The sequence below is a fragment of the Phocoena sinus genome, chromosome 14 (genome assembly GCF_008692025.1).
Source record: "Phocoena sinus isolate mPhoSin1 chromosome 14, mPhoSin1.pri, whole genome shotgun sequence".
NCBI classification, from domain to species: domain Eukaryota; kingdom Metazoa; phylum Chordata; class Mammalia; order Artiodactyla; family Phocoenidae; genus Phocoena; species Phocoena sinus.
The window spans coordinates 38,553,989-38,577,529 of NC_045776.1; the positions used below are offsets into that span (position 1 = coordinate 38,553,989).

Sequence of the window (23,541 nt, forward strand, 5' to 3'; positions counted from 1 at the left end):
TTGAAGTAGGTTCCCTCTATGCCTACTTTCTGGAGAGTTTTTATGATAAATGGGTGTTGATATTTGTCAAAAGCTTTTTCTGCATCTATTGAGATGAGCATATGGTTTTTATTCTTCAATTTGTTAATATGGTGCATCACATTGATTGATTTGCATATATTGAAGAATTCTTGCATCCCTGGGATAAATCCTACTTGATCATGGTGTATGAGCCTTTTAATGTGTTGTTGGATTCTGTCTGCTAGTATTTTGTTGAGGATATCTGCACCTATATTCATCAGTGATATTGGTCTATAATTTTGGATTTTTGTAGTATCTTTGTCTGGTTTTGGTATCAGGGTGATGGTGGCCTCATAGAATGAGTTTTGGAGTGTTCCTTCCTCTGCAATATTTTGGAAGAGTTTGAGAAGGATGGGTGTTAACTCTTCTCTAAATGTGTGATAGAATTCACCTGTGAAGCCATCTTGTTCTGGATGTTTGTTTGTTGGAAGATTTTTAATCACAGTTTCAATTTCATTACTTGTGATTGGTCTGTTCATATATTCTATTTCTTCCTTGTTCAGTCTTGGAAGGTTATAACTTTCTAAGAATTTGTCCTTTTCTTCCAGGTTGTCCATTTTATTGGCATAGAGTTGCTGTAGTTGTCTCTTAGGATGCTTTGTATATCTATGGTGTCTCTTGTAACTTCTCCTTTTGCGTTTCTAATTTAATTGATTTGAGTCCTCTCCCTCTTTTCTTGATGAGTCTGGCTAATGGTTTATCAATTTTGTTAATCTTCTCAAGCACCAGCTTTTTAGTTTTATTGATCTTTGTTACTGTTTTCTTTGTTTCTATTTCATTTATTTACACTCTGATCTTTATGATTTCTTTCCTTCTACTAACTTTGGGTGTTGTTTGTTCTTCTTTCTCTAGCTCCATTAGGTGTAAGGTTTAGATTGTTTATTTGAGATTTTTCTTTTTTCTTGAGGTAGGCTTATATTGCTGTAAACTTCCCTCTTAGAACTGCTTTCACTGCATCCCATAGGTTTTGGATCATCGTGTTTTCATTGACATTTGTCTCTAGGTATTTTTTGATTTCCTCTTTGATTTCTTCAGGGATCCCTTGGTTGTTAGTAATGTATTGTTTAGCCTCCATGTGCTTGTGTTTTTTACGTCTTTTTCCCGGTAGTTGATTTCTGATCTCATAGCGTTGTGATCAGAAAAGATGCTTGATATGATTTCAATTTTCTTACATTTACCAAGGCTTGATCTGTGACCCAAGATGTCATCTATCCTGGAGAATGTTCATGTGCACTTGAAAAGAAAGTGTAATCTGCTGTTTTTGGATGGAATATCCTATAAGTATCAATTAAATCTATCTGGTCTATTGTGTCATTTAAAGCTTGTGTTTACTTACGAATTTTCTGTTTGGATGCTATGTCCATTGCTGTAAGTGAGGTCTTAAAGTCCCCCACTATTATTGTGTTACTGTCAATTTCCTCTTTTCTAGCTGTTAGCAGTTGCCTTATGTATTGAGGTGCTCTTATGTTGGGTGCATATATATTTATAATTGTTATATCTTCTTCTTGGATTGATCCCTTGATCATTATGTAGTGTCCTTCCTTGTCTCTGGTAACATTCTTTATTTTAAAGTCTATTTTATCTGCTACGAGTATTGCTACTCTAGCTTTCTTTTGATTTCCGTTTGCATGGAATATCTTTTTCCATCCCCTCACTTTCATTCTGTATGTGACCCTAGGTCTGAAGTGGGTCTCTTGTAGACAGCATATATATGGGTCTTGCTTTTGTATCCATTCAGCGAGCCTGTGTCTTTTGATTGGAACATTTAATCCATTCATATTTAAGGTAATATCGAAATGTATGTTCCTATTACCATTTTCTTAATTGTTATGGGTTTGTTTTTGTAAGTCCTTTTCTTCTCTTGTGTTTCCCACATAGAGGAGTTCCTTTAGCATTTGGTGTAGAGCTGGTTTGGTGGTGCTGAATTCTCTTACCTTTTGCTTGTGTGTAGAGCTTTTGATTTCTCTGTCAAATCTCAATGAGATCCTTGCTGGGTAGAGCAATCTCAGTTGCACGTTCTTCCCTTTCATCACTTTAAGTATATCATGCCACTCCCTTCTGGCTTGTAGAGTTTCTGCTGAGAAATCAGCAGTTAACCTTATGGGTGTTCTCTTGTATGTTATTTGTCATTTTTCCCTTGTTGCTTTCAGTAAGTTTTCTTCGTCTTTAATTTTTGTCAATTTGATTACTATGTGTTTCAGCATGTTTCTCCTTGGGTTTATCCTGCCTGGGACTCTCTGTGCTTCCTGGACTTGGGTGGCTATTTCCTTTCCCATGTTAGGGAAGCTTTCGACTATAATCTCCTCAAATATTTTCTTGGGTCCTTTCTCTCTTTCTTCTCCTTCTGGGACCCCTATAATGTGAATGTTTTTGCATTTAATGTTTTCCCAGTGGTCTCTTAGACTTTCTTCATTTCTTTTGGTTCTTTTTTCTTTATTCTGTTCTGCAGCAGTGAATTCCACCATTCTGTCTTCCAGGTCACTTATCTGTTCTTCTGCCTCAGTTATTCTGCTATTGATTCCTTCTAGTGTAGTTTCCATTTTAGTTATTGTATTGTTCATCTCTGTTTGTTTGTTCTTTAATTCTTCTAGGTCTCTGTTAAACATTTCTTACACATTCTCAACCTTTGCCTCCATTCTTTTTCCGAGATCCTGGATCATCTTCGCTATCATTATTCTGATTTTTTTTTTTTTGGAAGGTTGCCTATCTTCACTTCATTTAGTTGCTTTTCTGGAGTTTTATCTTGTTCCTTGATCTGATACATAGCCCTCTGTCTTTTCATCCTGTTTATCTTTCTGTGAATGTGGTTTCTCTTCCACAGGCTGCAGGATTGTAGTTCTTCTTGCTTCTGCTGTCTGCCCTCTGGTGGATGAGGCTATCTAAGAGGCTTATGCAAGTTTCCTGATGGGAGGGAACGGTGGTGGGTAGAGCTGGGTGTTGCTCTGGTGGGCAGAGCTCAGTAATACTTTAATCCACTTGACTGCTCACGGGTGGGGCTGGATTCCCTCGTGTTGGTTGTTTGGCCTGAGGCCACCCAACACTGCAGCCTACCAGGGCTCTGTGGTGGGGCTTATGTTGGACTCCAGGAGGGCTCACGTCAAGGAGTACTTCCCAGAACATTTGCTGCCAGTGTCCTTGTCCTCACGGTGAGCCACAGCCATCCCCACCTCTGCAGGAGACCCTCCAACACTAGCAGGTAGGTCTGGTTCAGTCTCCTATGGGTCACTGCTCCTTCCCCTGAGTCGCGATGAGCACACTACTTTGTGTGTGCCTTCCATAAGTGGAGTCTCTGTTTCCCCCAGTCCTGTCCAAGTCCTGCAATCAAATCCCTCTAGCTTTCAAAGTCTGATTCTCTAGGAATTCCTCCTCCCATTGACAGACCCCCAGACTGGGAAGCCTGGCCAGGGGCCCAGAACCTTCACTCCAGTGGACTTCTGTGGTATAAGTTTCTCCAGTATGTGGGTCACCCACCCAGCAGTTATGGGATTTGATTTTATTGTCATTGTGCCCCTCCTACCATCTCATTGTGGCTTCTCCTTTGTCTTTGGATGTGGGGTATCTTTTTTGGTGAGTTCCAGTGTCTTCCTGTCAATGATTGTTCAGCAGTTAGTTGTGATTCTGGTGTTCTCACAAGAGGGAGTGAGCACACGTCCTTCTACTCCGCCAGCTTCAACCTTAGAGCTTCTTTATTTCACCAGATGGCTGGCATTTTGTTGGCAATTACACACATGCAAGGTGCTGCACATACAAATCTCTAGCCTTCTTGATATCCCCCAGTCACTGGCATTTCATTTTCATAGAAAAGGAAGCTGGGGATGGGAGAGATTAAGTCTCACCCAGGATGACCACGGTCCTTGGCTGGGCTGTGGGAATCCTTGGATGGATAGCCTGCATTCTCACCACTCATCTGGGGTGTGATGACGGCAGAAAAGGCCACACTTACCTTGTGCTGCCTTGTCTGTGTCACCATTTTGCCTGGAACTAGTCTGGGCCACAAGGAACAAGGAATGACTTAGTTTCTCACTGAACCTTACATGGTAGGACTCCTGGATTGTAAGAAAGGAAGCCTTCTGCATATTCAGAAACAGAGAAAGAAGAGGAAAGACAGGCACACAAAAGCAGATGTGGGGCTACGAATGTAGGGTCTTCAGATTTTACCCAGACTTCTCTGTGTCGTATAAAATAATGTTTTTTCTAAAGTCATCTCTGTTTAATTGCAACCACTTCCACCATCACTATTCAGCATCTATATTAAAAATGACTTACTACAGTTGTCTCTAAAAATCACTTCCAGCTCTAATGCTCAGGGGCTCCGTGATTCTCTATTGCGTGGTTTTGTTTTCAGTGGTCTAAGTTGTGCATATATGTTGTTTGCTACCCAGATCATGACATCTTTGGGGTACAAGCTTGTCTGTTATTGCACTCACATCTTCCTAGGTGCCCTGTGCCGCTTTCTGGGCACACTATAGGCGCCTAATTGACAGCTGGAAAAACTTGAAGCTCAGTCCTTTGCTTCGGGTGACAGTGTCCTAATTTTCCAGCAGATGGCAATCTCTCTACATGAATGGTGCCACTTGGACCACTAAAAACAGGGACTACCTTGAGGATGAACCCTAAAAAAGCGTGCACTGTCCAGACTTTAATGAGAATTTAAGTATTTTTGAATCCAGTTCTAGAAACATTTACCCCTGTTTATAAATAGTAATACTGAATATTTTCAGAGAAGGACAGAACTTAAAAATTAGTGGGATCTGTAAAAAATCTCAAGAATTTGGCAAGAAATTCTGGTGTGTTTTCATAACTATAAGCATATGCATATTGGTCTTGTATTTTTCACCCTCCAGTATGTTTCATTTCCACAAACATAAGCACTTCCCTTTTAAAACTTTTAAAAATAATACTTTGGAATGAAATGTGGGCTATAGTTTGCCCAAATGGATTCAGTTTGCTTCCTTAGTTGCTGTCCTCCAGGAAGCTGAAGATCCGATTGAACCCAGATTTCAGGAGAGGAGAGAGAAGACTCAGCTGATGGCACTGGCCTTCAGAACAGTCTGTAGAAAGGGTCCCTTCTGCAGAAAAGTGATCTGAGCGTTCCCTAAGGGTCCAGAAAATTCCAAGGAAACAAGGGATCAAGGGTGGGGTGAATGGTGAGGGGATTAGTCCCTGGTTCTCCTTAGAAATGCCTTAAAATGGTAACAAAATTGTAATGCATCCAAGAAAGTTACACCCTCAGGAACGTGGATAGTAACCATATGTCTTCTGTTTCTCCTACAGTGTGAACACCCGTCTGGCACATAAGGCAGCCTCAGTGAGTTCTTAAGTGATTTTATTCCTCCCGGAAGAAATCTGCCTGACTTGGGTTTGGCAGAGGTTTGCAACCCCAGGATGATGCCACTCCCTATGGCTTACTCCTTTGCCTATCCAGTCCCTGGATCACTGAGAGGCAAGGTGACGCTCAGATATATATAAAGATGGGCTAAACTTCATAAAGGCTCGTTAGGGAGGCATCTGCCCTGTGTGTCTTTGTCTGTCTCTGGCATCCTCATGCATTGCTTTGCCTTCCACTTACAAAGCATCTCCCATCTGATGCTTTCCCGCTGCACCCGTGGTGTGGGTGGGCTCAGGGCTGAAGCAGAAGAGATGGGGGAAGAGCCCAGGAGCAGGGGAGGCATGCAAGTGTGCAGGGCCCCCCCAAGGGGCTACTGGGAACTCCTGCTGAATGAATTCACTGTCCTCTGGGCTCTCCTTCCACCCTGATACCCTCAAACTCAAGGGACTGCCAAGAGCCCATCAGATTATGTCTTTGAGCAACCACATCAATTATTTCTCCATTCGGATGCCTAGAATGGGTGGTCCACGTGTCAGCTGATTGGTTACATAGTATCATTGTGCTTATTAAAATCCTGAATCAATTCCCAAATCAGTACATTTGTCTTCCTATTATAAGTGCCGTTACCTTTTGTATTCTATTTTTTTTGCTGTATGCGGGCCTCTTGTATTTTTTCTTCTCCTCTTCCGTTCTATCCACATCTCAAAGGTTGTAAATGGAATCAAGCATTTAAAGTCATCAGTATCATACAACACACCAAGTTAATTAAGTGGTGGGTTAAAGTTCCTCCACCAGCCACGCATCCTTAATTTATATCTTAGTTCTATGTTTTTGTTTTCTTTTTTTGGCTGTGCTGCGTGGCATGCAGGATCTTAGTTCCCTGACCAGGGATTGAACCCGTGCCCCCTGCAGTGGAAGCGTGGAGTCTTAACCACTGGGCTGCCAGGGAAGCCCCTGTAGAGAGGTTTATGGTTGATCGGACTTTCAGAAGAAATGAAATAAAGAAACTGGTTTCATGAAACTTACATCAGTGATCATCTTCCCTCGGGTCTTATTTCTCTCTCTGTGGTTGGCCCGTTTCTGTTTCTGCTGCAAAACTCTTTCCCTGGTGGTGCGATACTCCAGTGCAAACTCACTGATGATCCTACAGAACTTGTTTATGTTCACTTCCCGAATCGCATAAGGTGGGTGACCCATAAAGAGCAGAAAGGAGTGGAACCTGCAGTGAAGAAACAACGGTGGCAAGGGCTTCAGGTTTAAGGAACAAAAATCAGTTGCCTGCAAACTTTCAGTAAAAAAACGATCAGCCAAAGACACTGCTCTTCATTCTTGGGGCTCTGAGGTTGAAGAATGAAAATGCAACCAGAAATCAAGTTCAACTCACTTTCTTACTGACAAAGGTGGTGGGATTTCAGGAGATTTCAGGGATTTCTTCGTGCTTATCTGTGTTTTAATGTCTTTTAAAACTGGGGTGTAAAACTTTTTCTTTTAATAAATTTATTTATTTATTTATTTTTGGCTACACTGGGTCTTCATTACTGCGCACAGGCTTTCTCTAGTTGTAGTGAGTGCGGGCTACTCTTCATTGCAGTGTGCAGGCTTCTCCTTGCAGTGGCTTCTCTTGTTGCGAAGCACAGGCTCTAGGTGCACGGGCTTCAGTATTTGTGGCTCGCGGGCTCTAGAGCACAGGCTCAGTAGTTGTGGCGCACGGGCTTAGTTGCTCTGTGACATGTGGGATCTTTCCGGACCAGGGCTCGAACCCGCGTCCCCTGCATTGGCAGGCGTTTTCTTAACCACTGCACCACCAGGAAAGTCCCAAAACTGGTGTGTAACACTTTTATAAGAAAAATGATAAAGTACTATTTTAAGAAAAATATTGCATAGTTTCTAGATCATATGAAAACTGAATAAGGGATAAAGAAATGTTGCTTAGCAAGTTTTTGGGAACCCACTTTAATGAATACGTGGAATTGACATGAACATATTTTGAATAACATGTTAATTCATGACTTGTAAAAAGATGCTTAAAGTAAATATTTTGAAATATTTTCTTGCAATATTACATGCAATCTTAATTAGGACACAACAAACAAGCAGGCCTAAATCAATTTATTTCAGCTGTTTAGTATATAAATTAAAAATTACTGGATTCTATCTACTTAAAACTTTTGGAAAAAAAATTAAATGAACAAAGAAGTTCCCAATTTTTAGGTATTAAGGAAATGAGAAAGAAGATAGTAGGAGACAGAGGATAATTTTTATGTTGAATAAACAGTATTATATAACTGATACCATTAATTGTATAAAAAAACTTTTCTGATCACTCTTATTTGTACAGCTTGAATAGGGGTTTGGTTTATTTTTCAAATGAAGGACAGTGGCTTATTCTTTTTGTGAAAAATACTAAAGGAAAGCATATGACATGCATTTAAAGGGGGATAAAAAATGCTGTTTAAAACCAAAAATGCTAGCTAAAACTATAAAACTCTGAAGAAAACATAACGTATAACTTTTCATGAGTTTGGATTAGAAAATGATTTCTTAGATATGATACCAAAAGCATAAGAACCCAAAGAAAAAAAATAAACTGGACTTCATCAAAATCAAAAACTTTTGTGCTTCAAAGGATACTCTCAAGATTGAAAAGACAACTCAAAGAATGGGAGAAAATATTTGCAAATCACATCTGATAAGGGGTTTGTATCCAGAATATATACATAAATCTTACTACTCAACACTAAAAAGACAAATAAAAATGGACAAAAGATTTGAACAGACCTTTCCAAAAAGATTATTGGCAAACAGCTAATAAGTACATGAAAAGATGCTCAACACCATTAGCCATTAGGGGAATGCAAATCAAAACCACATTCAGACACCACTTCACAATCACTACAATGGCTGTAGTAAAAAAGACAGACAATAACAAGTGTTGGTGAGGATGTAGAGAAATCGAAACCCTCACACAGTACTGGTGGGAACACAAAATGGTTCAGCTGTGGTTGAAAAGACACAGTTCTAAAGAGTTAAACACAGAGTTAACCTATGACCTAGCAATTTCATTCCTATACATATACTCAAAAGAAATGAAACTATGGGTCCACACAAAACCTACACAAATCCCATGGCAGCATCATTCACAACGGCCAAAAAGTGGAAACAACCCAAATGTCCAACAACAGATGAATAAACAATATGTGGTGTATCCACACAAAACTGGCCCTGCTACCTCTCTGACCTCATTGCCTAGGACGTCAGAATTCCTTGAACAAGCCCACCTCAGGGCCTCAGGCCCCCAGTGTGGTGTGTAGGGGACCCTCGGGGGACACAGCTGAGCTGAGAGCCTGCAGGGACTCTAAGGAGGGGCGGGGTGGCCACTCCACTGGGAGGACCACAGGCCCTAACAAGGCATCCAGTGCTAGCTCTTCCCTACGCCCAGAACATTCTTGCCACAGACAGCTGCCTGGATGGCTCTCTTACCTCACAAGTCTCTGTCCAAATATCACCTCCTCAGAGAAGCCTCCCCTAACTGCCCTACATAAACCAGCATGTCCTTATCACTCCCTATCCCATTTACACTCTTAATTTTTCTTCCTGGCCCTTATTACTACCTGACATTATATACCGGAGATATGGCATGATATTATACATATTAGGATAGGATAGTGTAATATACACATGTATTGCCACTTATCACTACTCAAGATCTGTGTGTAAGAAGAATCAAGGGAGGATGATCAGCCCACAGCTGGGTCCTATTTTATACATAAGTACTACTCAAGATTCCTTATCCTCTGCTTTCCAGAACATTGTTTTTATCTAGAGGGGATCCAATCTTAACATATAAGTTGGAGATATGATTCAAGTACAGTAAGTCCCCTACACACAAACCTTCAAGTTGCTTTCAAAGTTGCGAACATGCGTGCCAGCCCCTGTACGCAGGCTGTTGTACGGTACTAGTGTACTTTTCAAGGTACTGGACTGTAGGATTGAAAGTGTTTTCTTTGTTTTTTGTGTTTGTTGTTTATGTATGTATTATTTGTGTGAAAAGTATTATAAGCCTATTACGGTACAGTACTATATAGCCGATTGTGTTAGTGGGGTACCTACTACGAACACACTGGACTTAGGAATGCACACTCGGAACGGAACTCATTTGTATGTAGGGGACTTAACTGTATATATCTTGTAAACAGGGGAGTAATAAGCAGCAAGTAAAATTCACACCTGAAAAAAGATTCAGATGTACCTTTGAGAGGAAAGAAACTGTGGCATTCCTTCAGAAGAATAAAGTGGGTGTGCCTTTAAGGGAGTAAAACATTTAAGGGATTTTTGTTAGTTGAGTTTGTAACTTTAATAACACATGACAAGAAGGTCTTACAGTTGTGGAGGGGCTGGTTCCCCTCATCAGTGTCGTAAGGCACAAGCCAAACATCTGTGATATGTTCCACCTTCCGCCCTTTTCCTCATGTGTGCCACTGAGTAGGGTGTCTGGCCCGGAGGGGTGGATTTGGGGGCACCAGAGGGAAGCCAGTGTGGGTGCTCGCTTGTTTTCCACCTGTCTCTCCCCGAGGAATGCCAGGTCCTTGCTGTAGTTCTCCGTGCCTCCCAGGAAGGCATTTCTCCCCACTCTCACCTGGTCCCCTCTGCAGTGCCTGCCATGGTGTAACTACAGCCCAGTGACTCCATGGGAATTGGCAAGTCAGTTTGTACATCCACAGAGTGGGACTGGCTCTCACTGCAGCAACGCAAAAGGGCAGGTTACTCTGCAGGTTTGGACATCTAGAACAAGATGTTCTTAGCCAGGCAACAGTTTGAAAGTCAGGTTTTGCCTAAAGAGAATTATCTAAGTTCTTTTTTCTGCTCCTTTATTAAGAGGGGTCACTGGAGTCACTAAGCGGGGGAAGAGGGGGGCGTCAGATAGGAAAGGGAGCTGGAAGCACCTGCCCCCATTAGCTCCATGACAGAGGGGAGCAAAGAAGGTGGGCGGCCAGACGGGTGTCCAGTAAAGAGCATCAGAGATCCAGGTCACACAAGAGCAACCAGCATCTGGGCAACCAGCTTACCAGGGAGAAAAGGACAATCAGAGCAAACACCATATGCATAACATACATATTCGCACATGCCATACACACACACACACACACACACACACTAGCTTAAGGAACAGATATATCACCAAGCTGAGTCTTAAACTGTCTGGGATAAGATGGTTACTGTGACCAGGCATAATAACTTTACAAGACTTTCATAAAACTGCTCCAGTTTCCTGCCAGTCCAAATGGAAACTATTTGTTTATTTGAGTAGTTTTAAGTTGGAAATTGCTTGTATCATACAAAGCCTGGAGGGCCAAAGCAGCTTACACTCTCTGTCTCCCCTTTTTAGCCATGTTAAAAGCAGGGTGTACTTTGCTTGTAGTAAGAAATTTGACAAAATCTCTGATAAGATCCTCCTACCCCGAAGGCAGCTGTGAGGTCCAGATGAAGTACAGGGAGGGGGATTTACAGTTGAACAACTAAATTCCAAAAGTACTGAGTAATGGTTAGTTGTCAACCTGGAGGGAAGATTCTGTTCCTTATTCCTATCCAGTCTAACATTTAAAGACTACCCTCACCACCCCCCGCCCAGCATCAAGACCCAGGAGGTAGGATCACCCAAATAGCACGTGACACAAGCCGAGAGAGGGCTCACAGGCAGACAAGAGAATGAGGTGCTTTAAAAGTTCTGTATGGGTTCAAGAAAGGTGAAGGAAGGAAGGAAAGACAGAGTACGGGGCGGGGGGGAGGGGGAAGAGAAAAAAATAATAAAAAATGTGAACTGTACAGGGATAAATGAAAATACCACACATTTGATTAAAAATAATAATCAGGTACTCAAGCACAAGAGTGGGAGTGGGCTTGAAGAGCAGTTCTCTGGGGAAAGCCTGTGGTTTAGATGACCCCAAGGGAGGGCTCCCTTAACAGAATTGCAAGGAGGCCTGTTTCAGAGGATCTGTTATCAGAACACCTGCTCCAGGGAAACCGCAGCCTGTAGGCCTAAACATTTGCTCACCAAGGTGCAAGGCCCAGCACAGAGCACGCAGACCCAGAGGCCAGGGTGAGGGACCTGCAACCACGTTCTGTGACAAGACAAAGGGGAAGAAAGTGGGATGCCTAGTAGGAAACGGCTTGACCTGGGGAGTTGGAAGACCTAGTCCTGGTGCTGCCACCACTTACAAGGGAGACGGCCCTAGACAGCCATGGAGCTGTCCCAGACCCTAGCCAGCCTCCTTGTAGTCAGGCAAGGCCTGACACATCACTGCTGTGTCTCCCAGGATCCAAGAGGACCCATATCATCCTCTGGATCAGCCATCAGGAAGCCTGATCCAGAGGATGGGACCCATGGTGGGACCCAGGCTGTCTCTAGGAGGGCTGCAGCACAGAGCAGCCGTCCGAGAATGGATGAGAGAAAGGTCTCAGAAGGCAGGCTGTGCTTGATATGAGGAAGGAACCTTCCTAACAAGTCAAGCTGCCTTCCAAGGATATGTACTTTCTGTAGGCAGAACTGTTCAGGCAGATGCAAAGATACAGGGGCCAACTTGCCAGAGATCTTACAGATGCAATTCCTGATCGAGTAGGATTTGTGGATGACAGCGTCTCTGAGATTCCTTCCCATCTCAAGATTCAACAGCATCGTATTATTGGTGGGTGTGTGTGTGTGTTTGAGAAAAATTAAGTACTCATGAAACAAAAAAGTCCATCAAAGGTGCACTTGCTATGTACCAAGAATTTACAAGACGATGTTAGTAAATTTAACCTTCAGACCTTGGTTTGCGGAATATCTTCAACATGTCGTTTTACTGACGTTTGCATAAGCTCCTCAATCCACTCACCTGTTAATTATTCTTCTATGGACAATCTTTAAAATTATAATTCTCTCTGCACAGTCTTTTAGGAACTCTGACATCCGTTGTTTTAAAACTGGTTTCATTTCATGTTTTGCAATTGCCTTGAGATGATCCCATGAAGCTTTGCATCGTCTCTCCATCTGACATAAATTATCCTGAAGTTGATCAAAGTCAACCTGAAAATCAGAGAGAGAACATTACCAAATGCAATGAAATAACCGGACATCAACTGACCCAGGAAACCGAACTGCCTCTGGGAAGAAACAAACATCAAAACCCAATTTACATCTTGAAATACAAACATATTTATGGCCTAAAAATTATCCACATGTCTTGACATCAAATTATTTAGTGATAAAACTTCTCCAAATGAACTCAATGCAGTGTCACCTTTTTTTTTTTTTTTTTTTTTTGCCGTATTTGGAAAGAAATCTTAAGAAAGTCTTTGGGAACTGTAAATTAAAACATGATATCAAGGAATCTAGTACAAGATGAACTAAGCAGATATCTCATAAAATTTTTCAGAGCTCTCTTCTTCTTTAGATATTTCACTTGAGGTTGGAGGTATGCACCATAGTCCTACATGGATGGCCTTGATATGCTGGGGCCAGTTAAGGGGCAGCCAGAGCTTCTCTTCACCATGATCATTTTTACATTGTGTGACAAATTATTTATCCATTCATTCTCTCATTCAAACAACACTCAGGGAAAAACCAGCGCATGCCGGTCCCCCTCCCAGGTATGAAGAAGACAAAGATCAATGCGGAAAGAGACCAACTTGCTATTCCCAAGGAGGCTCATAGTACAGACAGGTGGTCACCGAGCTCTGAGCGTGTACAGAACCCACCAGGCCTCTGTGTCTGGGTGAGTATCGGGGTGTGTGGTCCATCCCATCTGCCAGCAGATGCAAACCACGTGTGCAAAGAACAGATGTGACAGAACATTCACTTTGCTCTTCAGGGAAGTGGGACCAATTTGGATTGACTAAAGTGGACTGAGATGAAGCTTTCTAAAAGAATGCTTTGATAGAATTTCTAGACTAAAAATTATGGGAATCAGAGAGTTAGCCGTGAAATAATACACTTGAGGGTATTTAATGGAGGGAGATGTGAGATAGGGGAAAGAAACTGAAAAGACTAGGAGGGGAGGAAGAAATAGATAAACTGGTGAGCTGAAGGGAGGGAACTGAGGTGGATGGAGAGTGAGAGATGGTGGGAAAGGGCAAGAGCCTGGCAAACAAAGGTCAGGAGGAGAAAGAGAAGGTGGGGAGAGGTAAGCCGCCATCGCTTAGATGCCGTGACTGTGGTCACCGGAGCAAGGCTTGGAGGCAAGTGCCCAAGGGGACTGGCTGGAGTGACCTCAGACCTCCAGCCCCACCCTGAGAAAGACAATGGAGGAGGCCAAGTCAACAAAAGTTGAATCCGTGAGAAGATCTGTCACCAGACAGGATGAAGGTACGCTGAGCATAGGAGATGCCCAAGGGGCCAGGCAAGACTTCACACGCCCTGGATTTCTTGGGTGCTGTGGTGCCAAAAACAGAAGGCAAGTTGAGGCAGAGGCTGGGGATTCAGGTAAGCGGTGAGCACTGTGGAACTTTGAGAAAAATAATTTGCCTGAAAACAAAGGAATTCTGGATCCAGATTAGAAAAGTTCCATTTTCCTATGATACAATGGAGCTGAGAAAAAATCTGGCATCTACCTGAAAGAAAACGGAATGCAGGTTTCGAAAAGAAGGACTGAATATTTCAAAGAATAAGTCTAGAAAGGGTTCCAGATGGTCTGGGATTGACACATAGTATCTAAGAGGTCTAGGAGATTTGATGCCAATTGTAACAGGTCTAATCAGAGCTTCACCATCTGTCCTCATTTGCATCTAGCAGCAACCTTGATCCGCAATATCTGTAATAACTTTAATAAGTGTAGTAACTTCGGTTCAGCTCGGAATGTACTGAGCAGCTTGGTACAGTCTAACCAGGTGATGCCTGTCCAGCACTGCAGTGGACACAGAGCGGTTGGGCAGAAACCACGTTAGAGATGGTTTTCAGGGAAGAGAATCCACTGTGAGCCTTTAAAGGTAGTGGCAGAAAAAAGTGACCTCACTGCCAATGGAAACCAGGTGGAGAGCCTTTGACCGAAAGGTGTTTGAGGGTGGAGCTTAATGTAGCACCTTTTGAGGAGACCTAGAAGGCTGCCTCAGCTGGCTGTCTCCTGGGGCTGACGAAACCACCATGATCTGAGTCTTCACAGTTACTTCATGGCCTCAGATTCTGTAACTGGCCCCATTTCATGGGGGAGAAACTGTTGCACAGAAAGGTTAAGGAACTTGTGAGAGGCCACACAGCTGGTTAGTGGTAGAGCTGGGATTTGAACCCACATCCCTCTGGCTCCAGAGTCTAAGTTCTCAACCGTCATGCCTTAAGCCTAGGTTTGTCCCTAAAAAATTCCACCCCAGAGAGAGAGCTGGCCTGGCCTTCTGTCGTGAGAAGGAAGTCCTCACCAGGAAGCCCTCTCCTGAGGACTGCTCCACGTGGGCCACCTTCCGTGTGTAGGAGGACATGGAACTGTGCTGTGAGGTAGTCAAGTCTTATCAAGTTAGTCTGGGGTGGAGTGGGCCAACTCAGGGACGAGAGCCAGGGCTGCAGAAGGGATCGGGCAGGGAAAACACACAGTATGAGTAGTCTGGTGCTTTAACAGCAAATTCTTTGACACTCAGCCCTTCAGAATGTAAAGCCTAAAATCCTTCCCCTTGAATGTGAGCCAGCTTTAGTGACCTGGTTCTAATGAAAAGAATGTAAAAGCTAGGTCATAAATGGGGAAGAGCTTCTGCCTGGAGCTCTTGTGTGCTCTGTCTCAGACCACATATTTGGGGAAAGGCCATCTGCGAAGTCATGAGGACATTCAAGGAGCCCTGGGAGAGCCCGACCTGCGAAGGAACTGAGTCCTCTCTCTAAGAACTAACAGATGAGTGAGCCCCCATGGGAAAAACTTCCCAGCCCCAGTCGAGCCTTCGATGACTGCAGCCTCAGCTGACATGTTGACTGAAACCCCAGGAGAGAACCTGAGACAGAACCACTCATGAAATAATGTTTCCTATTGCCAAAATTCATATGTTGAAGCCCCAACTCCCAGTACCTCAGAATGCGTCCTAATCGGGAAATAGGGTCATTACAGATGTAATTAATTAAGTTAGGATGAGGTTGCAGTGGAGTAGAGTGGATCCCAATCCAATATGACTGGTATCCTTATAAGAACGGGAAATCTGGACATAGACACACAAGGAGAACACCATGTGAAGATGAAGGCAGAGATAGGGGTTATTTCCAGCAAACCATCAGAAGCCAGGAGAGAGACATGGCACAGATTTCTCCCTCAAGAGAAACTGACCTGGCCAACACCTTGATATCAGACTCCTGGCCTCCAGAACTGGGGAACAAATTATTTCTGTTTTTCTAAGCTACCTAGTTTGTGATACTTTGTTACAACAACCCTAGGAAACTAATACATTATCCTGAGCCACTAGCTTTTGGAGTGATCTGTCACACAGCTGTAGATAACCAATACATGCAGGTAAAAATGTAAGGAAGAAGAGCCTGCACGGTCACCTGCCTCCACTCCCAGAGCCGTGGGGTCAAGTCAGTGATCACGCTTCACTGTCACTCTCTGAAAGCTAACGTGACTTGTCAGCACTCTGCACAAGCCTGTAAGTACCCCCCCGCCAGCTGCCCCTCTAGGAGCAGCCAGAGCTATGCCCACCTCCACTCATTTCCACCAGCCCCTGGTGGGACAGTTTTCTTCCGGATGCCAAAGTAACCTGCTCTTCGTGGGTTGCAGTGATGATACCCAAAGTGACACACCAGGGGAAGGAATGAATGCAGCTGGGGCTGGGGGTCCTTGAAGCTGATTTTGTACCTGTCTACACATAAGAGCCCCTCAAAGCCCCCCAGAACTTTGGAGTAAAGGCTAAGAAGTGGTGGTAGGTGCCCTCTTGGCATCCTGTTTTAAGTCACATGGGCCTGGGTCAATAGTCGTCCTTCGTAATTGCCGAGGTTAATGGGGAGAAGCTACCTGCAGGTCTGGCTTGTGTAGCCAGTCTTTAGGCAAGGAAAGGCCTGATAATGAGGGGGCCCAGGGCAGTCACTGGGGGCCAGCCTGGTGTCAGGGCCCCTAGGCCAGGGCGACTTTCATCAAAAGCAGGCTCCACCCAGCAGAAGGCCCTGGAAAGAACAAAGGACTACTGATTTGTAAAAAGGGAACTGATTCGTTCTGGAAACAGGACCAAATGAAGGGGATCCAGAAGCCCTGTCTCAAGAATTATAGGCAGACTCTATCTCAAGAATTACTAATAAACTGCCTTCTGAGAAGGTGCTCATGGGACACCTAGAAGACCCCCGTTGGGACACTCAGAAGGGCTTTTGGAACACTGAAGTAATATTTCTAAAGACTTCAGAACAGTGCCTGGCACAGAGTACAGACAGAGAGAGCGCCTGTGAAACAGAAAAGTCTGTCCACTCTCAGAGCTGCAGGATCGCTGGCCTTGCCTGTTTCTGCCTCAAGGCAGGGCCACCGTCAGGCTGGCTCAGGGCGCCCAGCTCAGTGGACCTGGCAGCTGCTGGCCTGAGACAGGTGAAGGAGGGTCCCAGGCCCCAGGTCCCCACAAGCCAGCTCTGTGGGAGAAGGCAGGGAGAGGGAAAGCTCCCTGAAGGGGAACCTAGCAAAGCCCTTTCCCGCCTCTGCCCACCACAGTCTCTCCCATGTTCATCGCTAGATTCCAATGTGTCCCGGAGCTAAACGCTGTTCTGCTTTCAGCTCCCCAGCCGGGTTGTATTTCTGGGAGTTTCTTCCACACTGACCTGGCCCTACTGAGGCCCATCCCTGTGAGTTCCCTGTTGCTTCCAAGACCCTTACATCTCGCAGTTCTGTTGTGTTTGGGATCCCTCTGGGGTTGTTTGGCCCCAGGGATGCTTCTGCAGCGGGGGCAGCTGGCTATCCAGCTCTTACAACTAAACCATAAGCTCATGAAGATTTCAACTCTGCACTAAGCTTAAGAGTTTGCAGCTGAGGGGCCAATGCCCTACGCTGTTTATGGCCCTATAAAACTGTTCCCTTGGTGTAAGATCACAGGCAGGGCCAATCTGTAGGGGTCAGGGGGCCAGGCGTGCCCTTAGTTTCCTGGCTCCGCACCTCACTGCAGGGTCCTATGGAAGTCTGAGGAGGAGGTCAATTGCATCTTGCGCACATTTTTGCCCACCTAAAACCAGCTGGGTGATTTCACTGCTCTGGAGAAGCCAGCCTGGTGAGTAACGCAGCTGAACAGGGGACGCCAGGGTTAGGACTGACTGGGATGGCAGGCTTGCTTCACATACCTCAGCAGGAAAGAATCTGACGGAGAACCAGAGATGGGAAAATGATCTCAAAAGTCCATTAGACATGGCACGAGACGAGTTTTATTCACAAACTCTAGAGCAGGGGGTGCAAGCATTACTTGGGCGTTTTAGTTAACAGAGCCTGTGCTCCGCAGAGAAGACTGATGCAGAGCCAGCCTCTGGGGACAGGCACGCCCGCTCTTCCGAGCCCCGGACATACCTTGGCTGACCTGGTGACGGCCCCAATCTCTGAGTACAGATCAGAGCTGTCCGGGAAGTTTTCCACCACCATGGTGCACACGTGGTGGAGAAGTGACTGCTTGTGCACGGTGTCTTTGACTTCTGGAACCTTCTCGAGGTAGCTTAACTCAAACGCTTTGGCCTGTTTGGGGAACGTTCAATAAAAGACAGGAAGAACAAGTTTCACGCAGGTTCTCAGAAAGGCCCAAATGGTTTTAGAATCAATGCTCTCTTAAAGGAGCCCAACATTTATTTCCTCTGTGAGTGAAGCATCTCAGGCCACACGCTCCATCATCCTTAGCTGACTACACACGGACCAGCCACCCTGAGAGCAAAATGAGCCTCCAGCCCTTTCCCACCACAGCCATCAGCCACGGACTATCCCAGGGCTCTGCTCCTAAATCAGGGTGCTGGGATGGGGTGAAGGGGGCGGGGTCTCTGCCATGTAGGTATCTACAACTTCCCTAATCCCTTCCCTGTTGCTTTTCTACTTCCTGGCCGAAGATAGACCATTAAAACAAACAAAAAGAAGTTTGTTTATAATGTGTGTGAGTACAAATATTTAAGTGATAAGCTCAGGGGAAAAAAGAGAAAAAGAAAAAAACAGGGTAGAAGAAAATAGCTCCAAAGTCAATTTTGGGAGGAGCCAAGCTTCACAAGGAATAAAGTGCTTATTTTTCTAAGTTTTCTTATTTATAGCAAGATACAGGCTTGAATAAATAGGCCCTGATATTTTAAGGACAAAACTTCTAGATTTTCACCGAAAAACACAAAAACTGTTTGTTCAATTGTGCTTTGGAGGACCAGAGGTACGACGTCCACTGGCAAGTGAAGGGCAGGGATTTTGTGAAGAAAGGGATGGGAAAGACTTACATTAGTTCCATTTAGAAAGTTCCCAATGGCTAAGAGAGTAGACAGGATAAAGCCCAAGGTTTTATTGTTCTCCAACTGGTCTATTCCTTCCTTCAGGTCCAAAAGTGGTTCTGCCACTTCCTTTCAATTAAAAAAAAGTTAGAAGAAGGTGATAGCGAGCGTAAATTTTGGTTTTACTTCGTTCTTTTTAATTTTTGTACAAGGTCATTACCAGTGGAGTTCTCCCAGTATAAGGCAATCCCATGTGATGGGTACATGCTCCCAGGTGTGGAAAAGAGCAGAAGGGCAGCAGGAGAAAGTCTAGCCCCAAAGTCTCCTCAGTGCAGACCAACTGGGTACCTGTGGCTCACAGGAGCTTGGTTGGGTGACATCTGCTCTGTCATCCCCTGTTCCTGCCCATCTCCAAAGTTCAAGCAGGACCCTCAGGTTATACTCTCCTCCCATTCTCTCTTCTGACCATGGTTGATGTCTGTGAAACTCTTCACCTGCAGGTTCCTTCAGCATCGGAAGCAGTCTTCCTCTTTGCCTTTCTCCTCCCAGGCAGATGACACTGGAAACTGTGGCCTCATCGTCCCTGGACCCAGGTCTCCTAACCTCCCCTCTAGGCACTCTGTGGCTGGCCACCTCTTGGCCTGGGTTACTTTCTAGAAGGCCATCGTCCTCATTACTCCAACTTTCTTCAAAACTCCCACTCTCTCAGGTGTCTAGCCTGCCCTGTGGCCTCATGGCCTCAGTCTCCCCTTCCCTCTGCCTTGTTCTGTAACCACCCCCCACCTCAGCGTCCTCACTGAGGCTCTCCCCAAGCATGGACCCCAATGCCAGAAGCTTCAGCTTCATTCTCTCCAGCCTCGCTTCTGCTAGGCAGGCCCTCCCAGCCCCTGGCCAAGGCTGACTCGATGACCTGTTTTCTCCCTGAAGTTACCTCACTTTTCTCCAGAAAATCATCTGAACATGCTGACTAGTTCTGCAACCACGTCACCCTAGCAGTTCTAGGATTCTTCAGCCCTGCCTGATTCTCGAATGGAGTCAAATATAGCAGTTTCCTCCTGAAGCAGCCTTAGCCCACTGCTACCTGCCTGGCCCTCAGAAAGGACCGTGCTCCCTCCTTTGCGGAAAGAGGAAGACCACACAGCCTCTCCACTTCCTCCGGGTACTTGCTCTCAGTCAAGCTCACCTCCAGCTCACCACCCCTCCCTGCCTCGTCCTCTCCATGGTTCCTTCTTCTCAGCCTGCAAAAAATACTCACCTCTCACCCATCCGGAGAGGACACCTGCTTCTTCCACTTTCTACTCGGGATGAGTGTTCCCATGCCTTCACTTTCCTTCTACTCTCCTCTCAGCCTCTTGCAATCTGTTCATCTCGGATTTTCTACTGTGATACTCTCTCAAAGGGACCCAGTGACCTGCTGGTTGCCACAGTCAATGGCAGTGAGGTGACCATCATCAGCTAGAAGGATTGCAAGTCACTTCCCATATTGTGTCTTTCTGTATTGTCTAAATTTTCTACAGTGAGCATATAGAGTCAGAAAAACATTTGATTGTTGTTTCTTTTTAAACAGTCAAGTATCTGAGGCTGGTGCCAGACAGACACTGGAGAATAAGCCCTCACTGGTAGGCTGCTCGTCACTCGGTGTAGACACGACCCCAGCACGATCAAACCCTCACCCTTCAAACCCTGTCTCAGGAATGATACTTCACTATGTTCACCGTTAAAAAAATGAACATTCTCAACTCTGGGGACATAGGACTGGTTGCCTCTCTTCCTAAGTGCTTACCTTTTCTGTAGTTTCATAATCCATTTTGAACGCCCAGAGGTGGAGCCGAGCTGAGAGCTCGCTGATGGAGCACAGTGTAAGGAGGAACTGCTCTGCACTGCCCAGGGGCACCTCAGGGTTGGCCAGCTGCGCTTCCTGGATTTTCTGCTTCTCTTCTTCAGTGGGAATCATGGTTAGAATTTTCTGGAAAGATGGAATGATAGAGTATATTCTTAGTGATGGACCCCTCGATGTTTCCAAATTCATATGGTAACTTCCCAACCAGGTAGTAGAGATGTTCTGCTGTCAGTGCTCTTATCATATACAGCTGCTATATACCAAGTAAACTTTAGAGTGGAAAAGCCCTACGTAGCATCTAAATTTACATTCATTTGTTTTAACATTCTTTCTCTTTCTTTAAATCTCCTGTTCCATAAGCAACTTGCCCTAAATTTCCTGGTCTTGTACATGAAGGACATTCTAGGCAAGAAAGGGATGGGGGGTGAGAGAAAGGTGAAAGAATAAGATAGGAGATTAGAGAACAGCTCCCTGTTCCCTAAGAAATAGAGTAAAATGCGTTAAGCATACAATCTTCTCACGGATTAATTTAAGAGCTTACAAAAATAAATCATTTACCAAGAGCTCAGACTAACTTTTGTACATGGGCCATATTATAACTTTAATTGTTGTAAATATTTCAAGTATATTTCAAATTTTATATAGAAATGAAAACGTCTTAACATCAGGCTCAGCTCAAGTCTGACTGAGGAAAAAATGATGATGGTACTTATAAAGAGCAATACTTACCTACTAATGGAAAGAGTATCGCTTTCTGCTTTCATTTGTTTCTGGTAAAAGTCAATTGTGGAAGGCAGAGGGAGCAAACAGGCATCAGAAGGATTATGACTCTTATAAGTTCAAATTCCTTAGTGATTACATTTCAAAAGAAGGTAAAAATTCCCACCACGTGACATTTAACATACAACATTACGAAAGAGGAGGTGTCACTATTTTTTTCTCTCGTTTATCAAATGAGAGTCTCAAAGCAAAGAAATACACATTGTGCCATACTTTTCGGTAACTTATGTTAATTCATTAATTCTAAGCGGCTTTGGTTACTGCTCTACAATAGCAACCATCTGGATAAAGTGTGGGAAGGAGTTCCGGTTCTGGGGGAGATAGAGTAAGCAATACTCTGTCTGTCCCACTAAATGCAACTATACACCCTGGACAGCAGGCATGGAGCAGCTACTTGAAGACTTTTTAAAAAAGAAATAGTGGTAGGTGGATTGAGGAAGAAGACCAGAACTGAAGGCTCAACTGAACTGGTAATGAGTTGACCATTTTTCCTCTGGTATTCCCTAGCCTGGGCTCAGGCAGCCCAAAAATCTGGAAGAGGGTATCAGGTGCAGACAGAGAGAACGCCAGGGGAGCCCTCTAGTTCTGACTCGAGGTGTGGGAAAGGGTCTCCTAGCGGTGGCAGCAAGGTTGGCAGGTCCTAAAACTCAGATCAAGGGAACATTCCTCTCCAGTCAGTGGAGCTGTGGTCCCAAGAGGTGGGGCAAACCCCTTACGCTTTTCTTTTCTATCTTCTCTCTGCTTGGCCCCAGACATGGGCACAGTCATAGCAAGTGCATGGTAAAGTGAGGTAACTAAAGACCCAGCTTTCACTGGAGGACTAAAAAGGAAGGCCCCAGAAAACCAGAAAGCAGTGGGGAGGTCATGAAACATGAAGAGCCTGCAAAGCAAGGGCACAAAGCTGTTTAAGAACTTCTGAGCTTCTCCTTGAGCTGTTCGTGTGTGAATCTGACCTTCAAAAGCACATTAAAGACTTTGAGACCTGAACTGGTCTTTGAAAACTTTGAAAACTGAGCTGACGTTGGAACAACAGTCCACAGAAGGTGGGTCAGAATCTGTGGCTTGAACTCCAACAAGTGATGGAACAATTCTTAATTCTTTTTATGAAGCCAGAATGATCCTGATACAAAAACCAGACAAAGTTAATCTAGTCGAGAAAAGAAAACTACATACCAATACCCTGATGAATCAGATGCAAAAATCCTTAACAAAATATTTTAAAGTATATAAATAAATGCCAATATATTAAGATATATAAATCTATTGCTGTATTTCATATAGCAATATATTTTAAAATAGCCACAAGGTTAGTTCAATATGAAAAAAATTAATCAATCTACCAGATTAACAGTGTGAACAAGAAAATTCACACAGTCATTTCAACTGACTCAAAAAAGTTTTGATAAAATTCAATTTCCATTCATGACAAAAAAATCTCAGCAACCCAGTAATAGAAGGCATTTCCCCCACCTGATAAGATACATTTATATAAAAAAAAAAAACCCTACAGCTCATTTCATACTTAATGGTGACAGAGAGAATGCTTTCCCTCTAAGAATGGGAACAAGACAGGGTGTCCACTCCCACCATTCCTATTTAACATTGTGTGGAAATCCTAGCCAGGTATATAAAATTTTAAAAATACATACAGATTGGAAAGGAAAAGATAAAACTCTTCCTGTCACAGATGGTGTAATTGTCTACATAGGAAATTTTGAGGAATCTACAAAAATCTTATGAAACAATGAGTTAAACAATGTTGCATAATATAAGCTCAATATACAAAAAAATCCATTTTATTTCTATATATTACTAATGAGCAATTACAAACTGAAATTTTTTTAAAAATGCTATTTACAATGAAATACTTAGGTATGAATCTAACAAAGCACGTGTAGGATCTGCATTTGGAAAGTAGAAAATGCTGATGAAAGCAATCTAATCATCTAAAGACGATCTAAATGAAAAGAGAAGGAACAGTGTTCACAGACTGAAGGATTCAACATAGTCAAGATGCTAGTCTTCCCAAAATTGATGTATAAATTTAACTCAATTCCAATCAAAATAGCATGATTTTTTGTGGATATAGACAAGCTGATTCTAAAAATTATATGGCAAGGCAGAGGACCAAAACAGTCAAACCAAAATAATTTTGAAAAAGAATACCCTTGGAGGAGT

General features: G+C 43.9%; 1 protein-coding gene across 3 annotated transcripts in view; it reads right to left on the minus strand.

Annotated features, from left to right (window-relative positions):
* FHOD3 (formin homology 2 domain containing 3) overlaps positions 1 to 23,541 on the minus strand; it is a 497,328-nt gene that overhangs the window by 24,876 nt on the left and 448,911 nt on the right. For all 3 annotated transcript variants that reach the window (XM_032602812.1, XM_032602814.1, XM_032602813.1), the window contains 5 exons: positions 20,527 to 20,709; positions 18,753 to 18,872; positions 17,860 to 18,021; positions 12,262 to 12,452; positions 6,416 to 6,608 (listed from right to left, as the gene is read on the minus strand). In XM_032602812.1, coding sequence (XP_032458703.1) covers positions 6,416 to 6,608; positions 12,262 to 12,452; positions 17,860 to 18,021; positions 18,753 to 18,872; positions 20,527 to 20,709 — 849 coding nt within the window. The remainder of the gene's footprint in view (positions 1 to 6,415; positions 6,609 to 12,261; positions 12,453 to 17,859; positions 18,022 to 18,752; positions 18,873 to 20,526; positions 20,710 to 23,541) is intronic.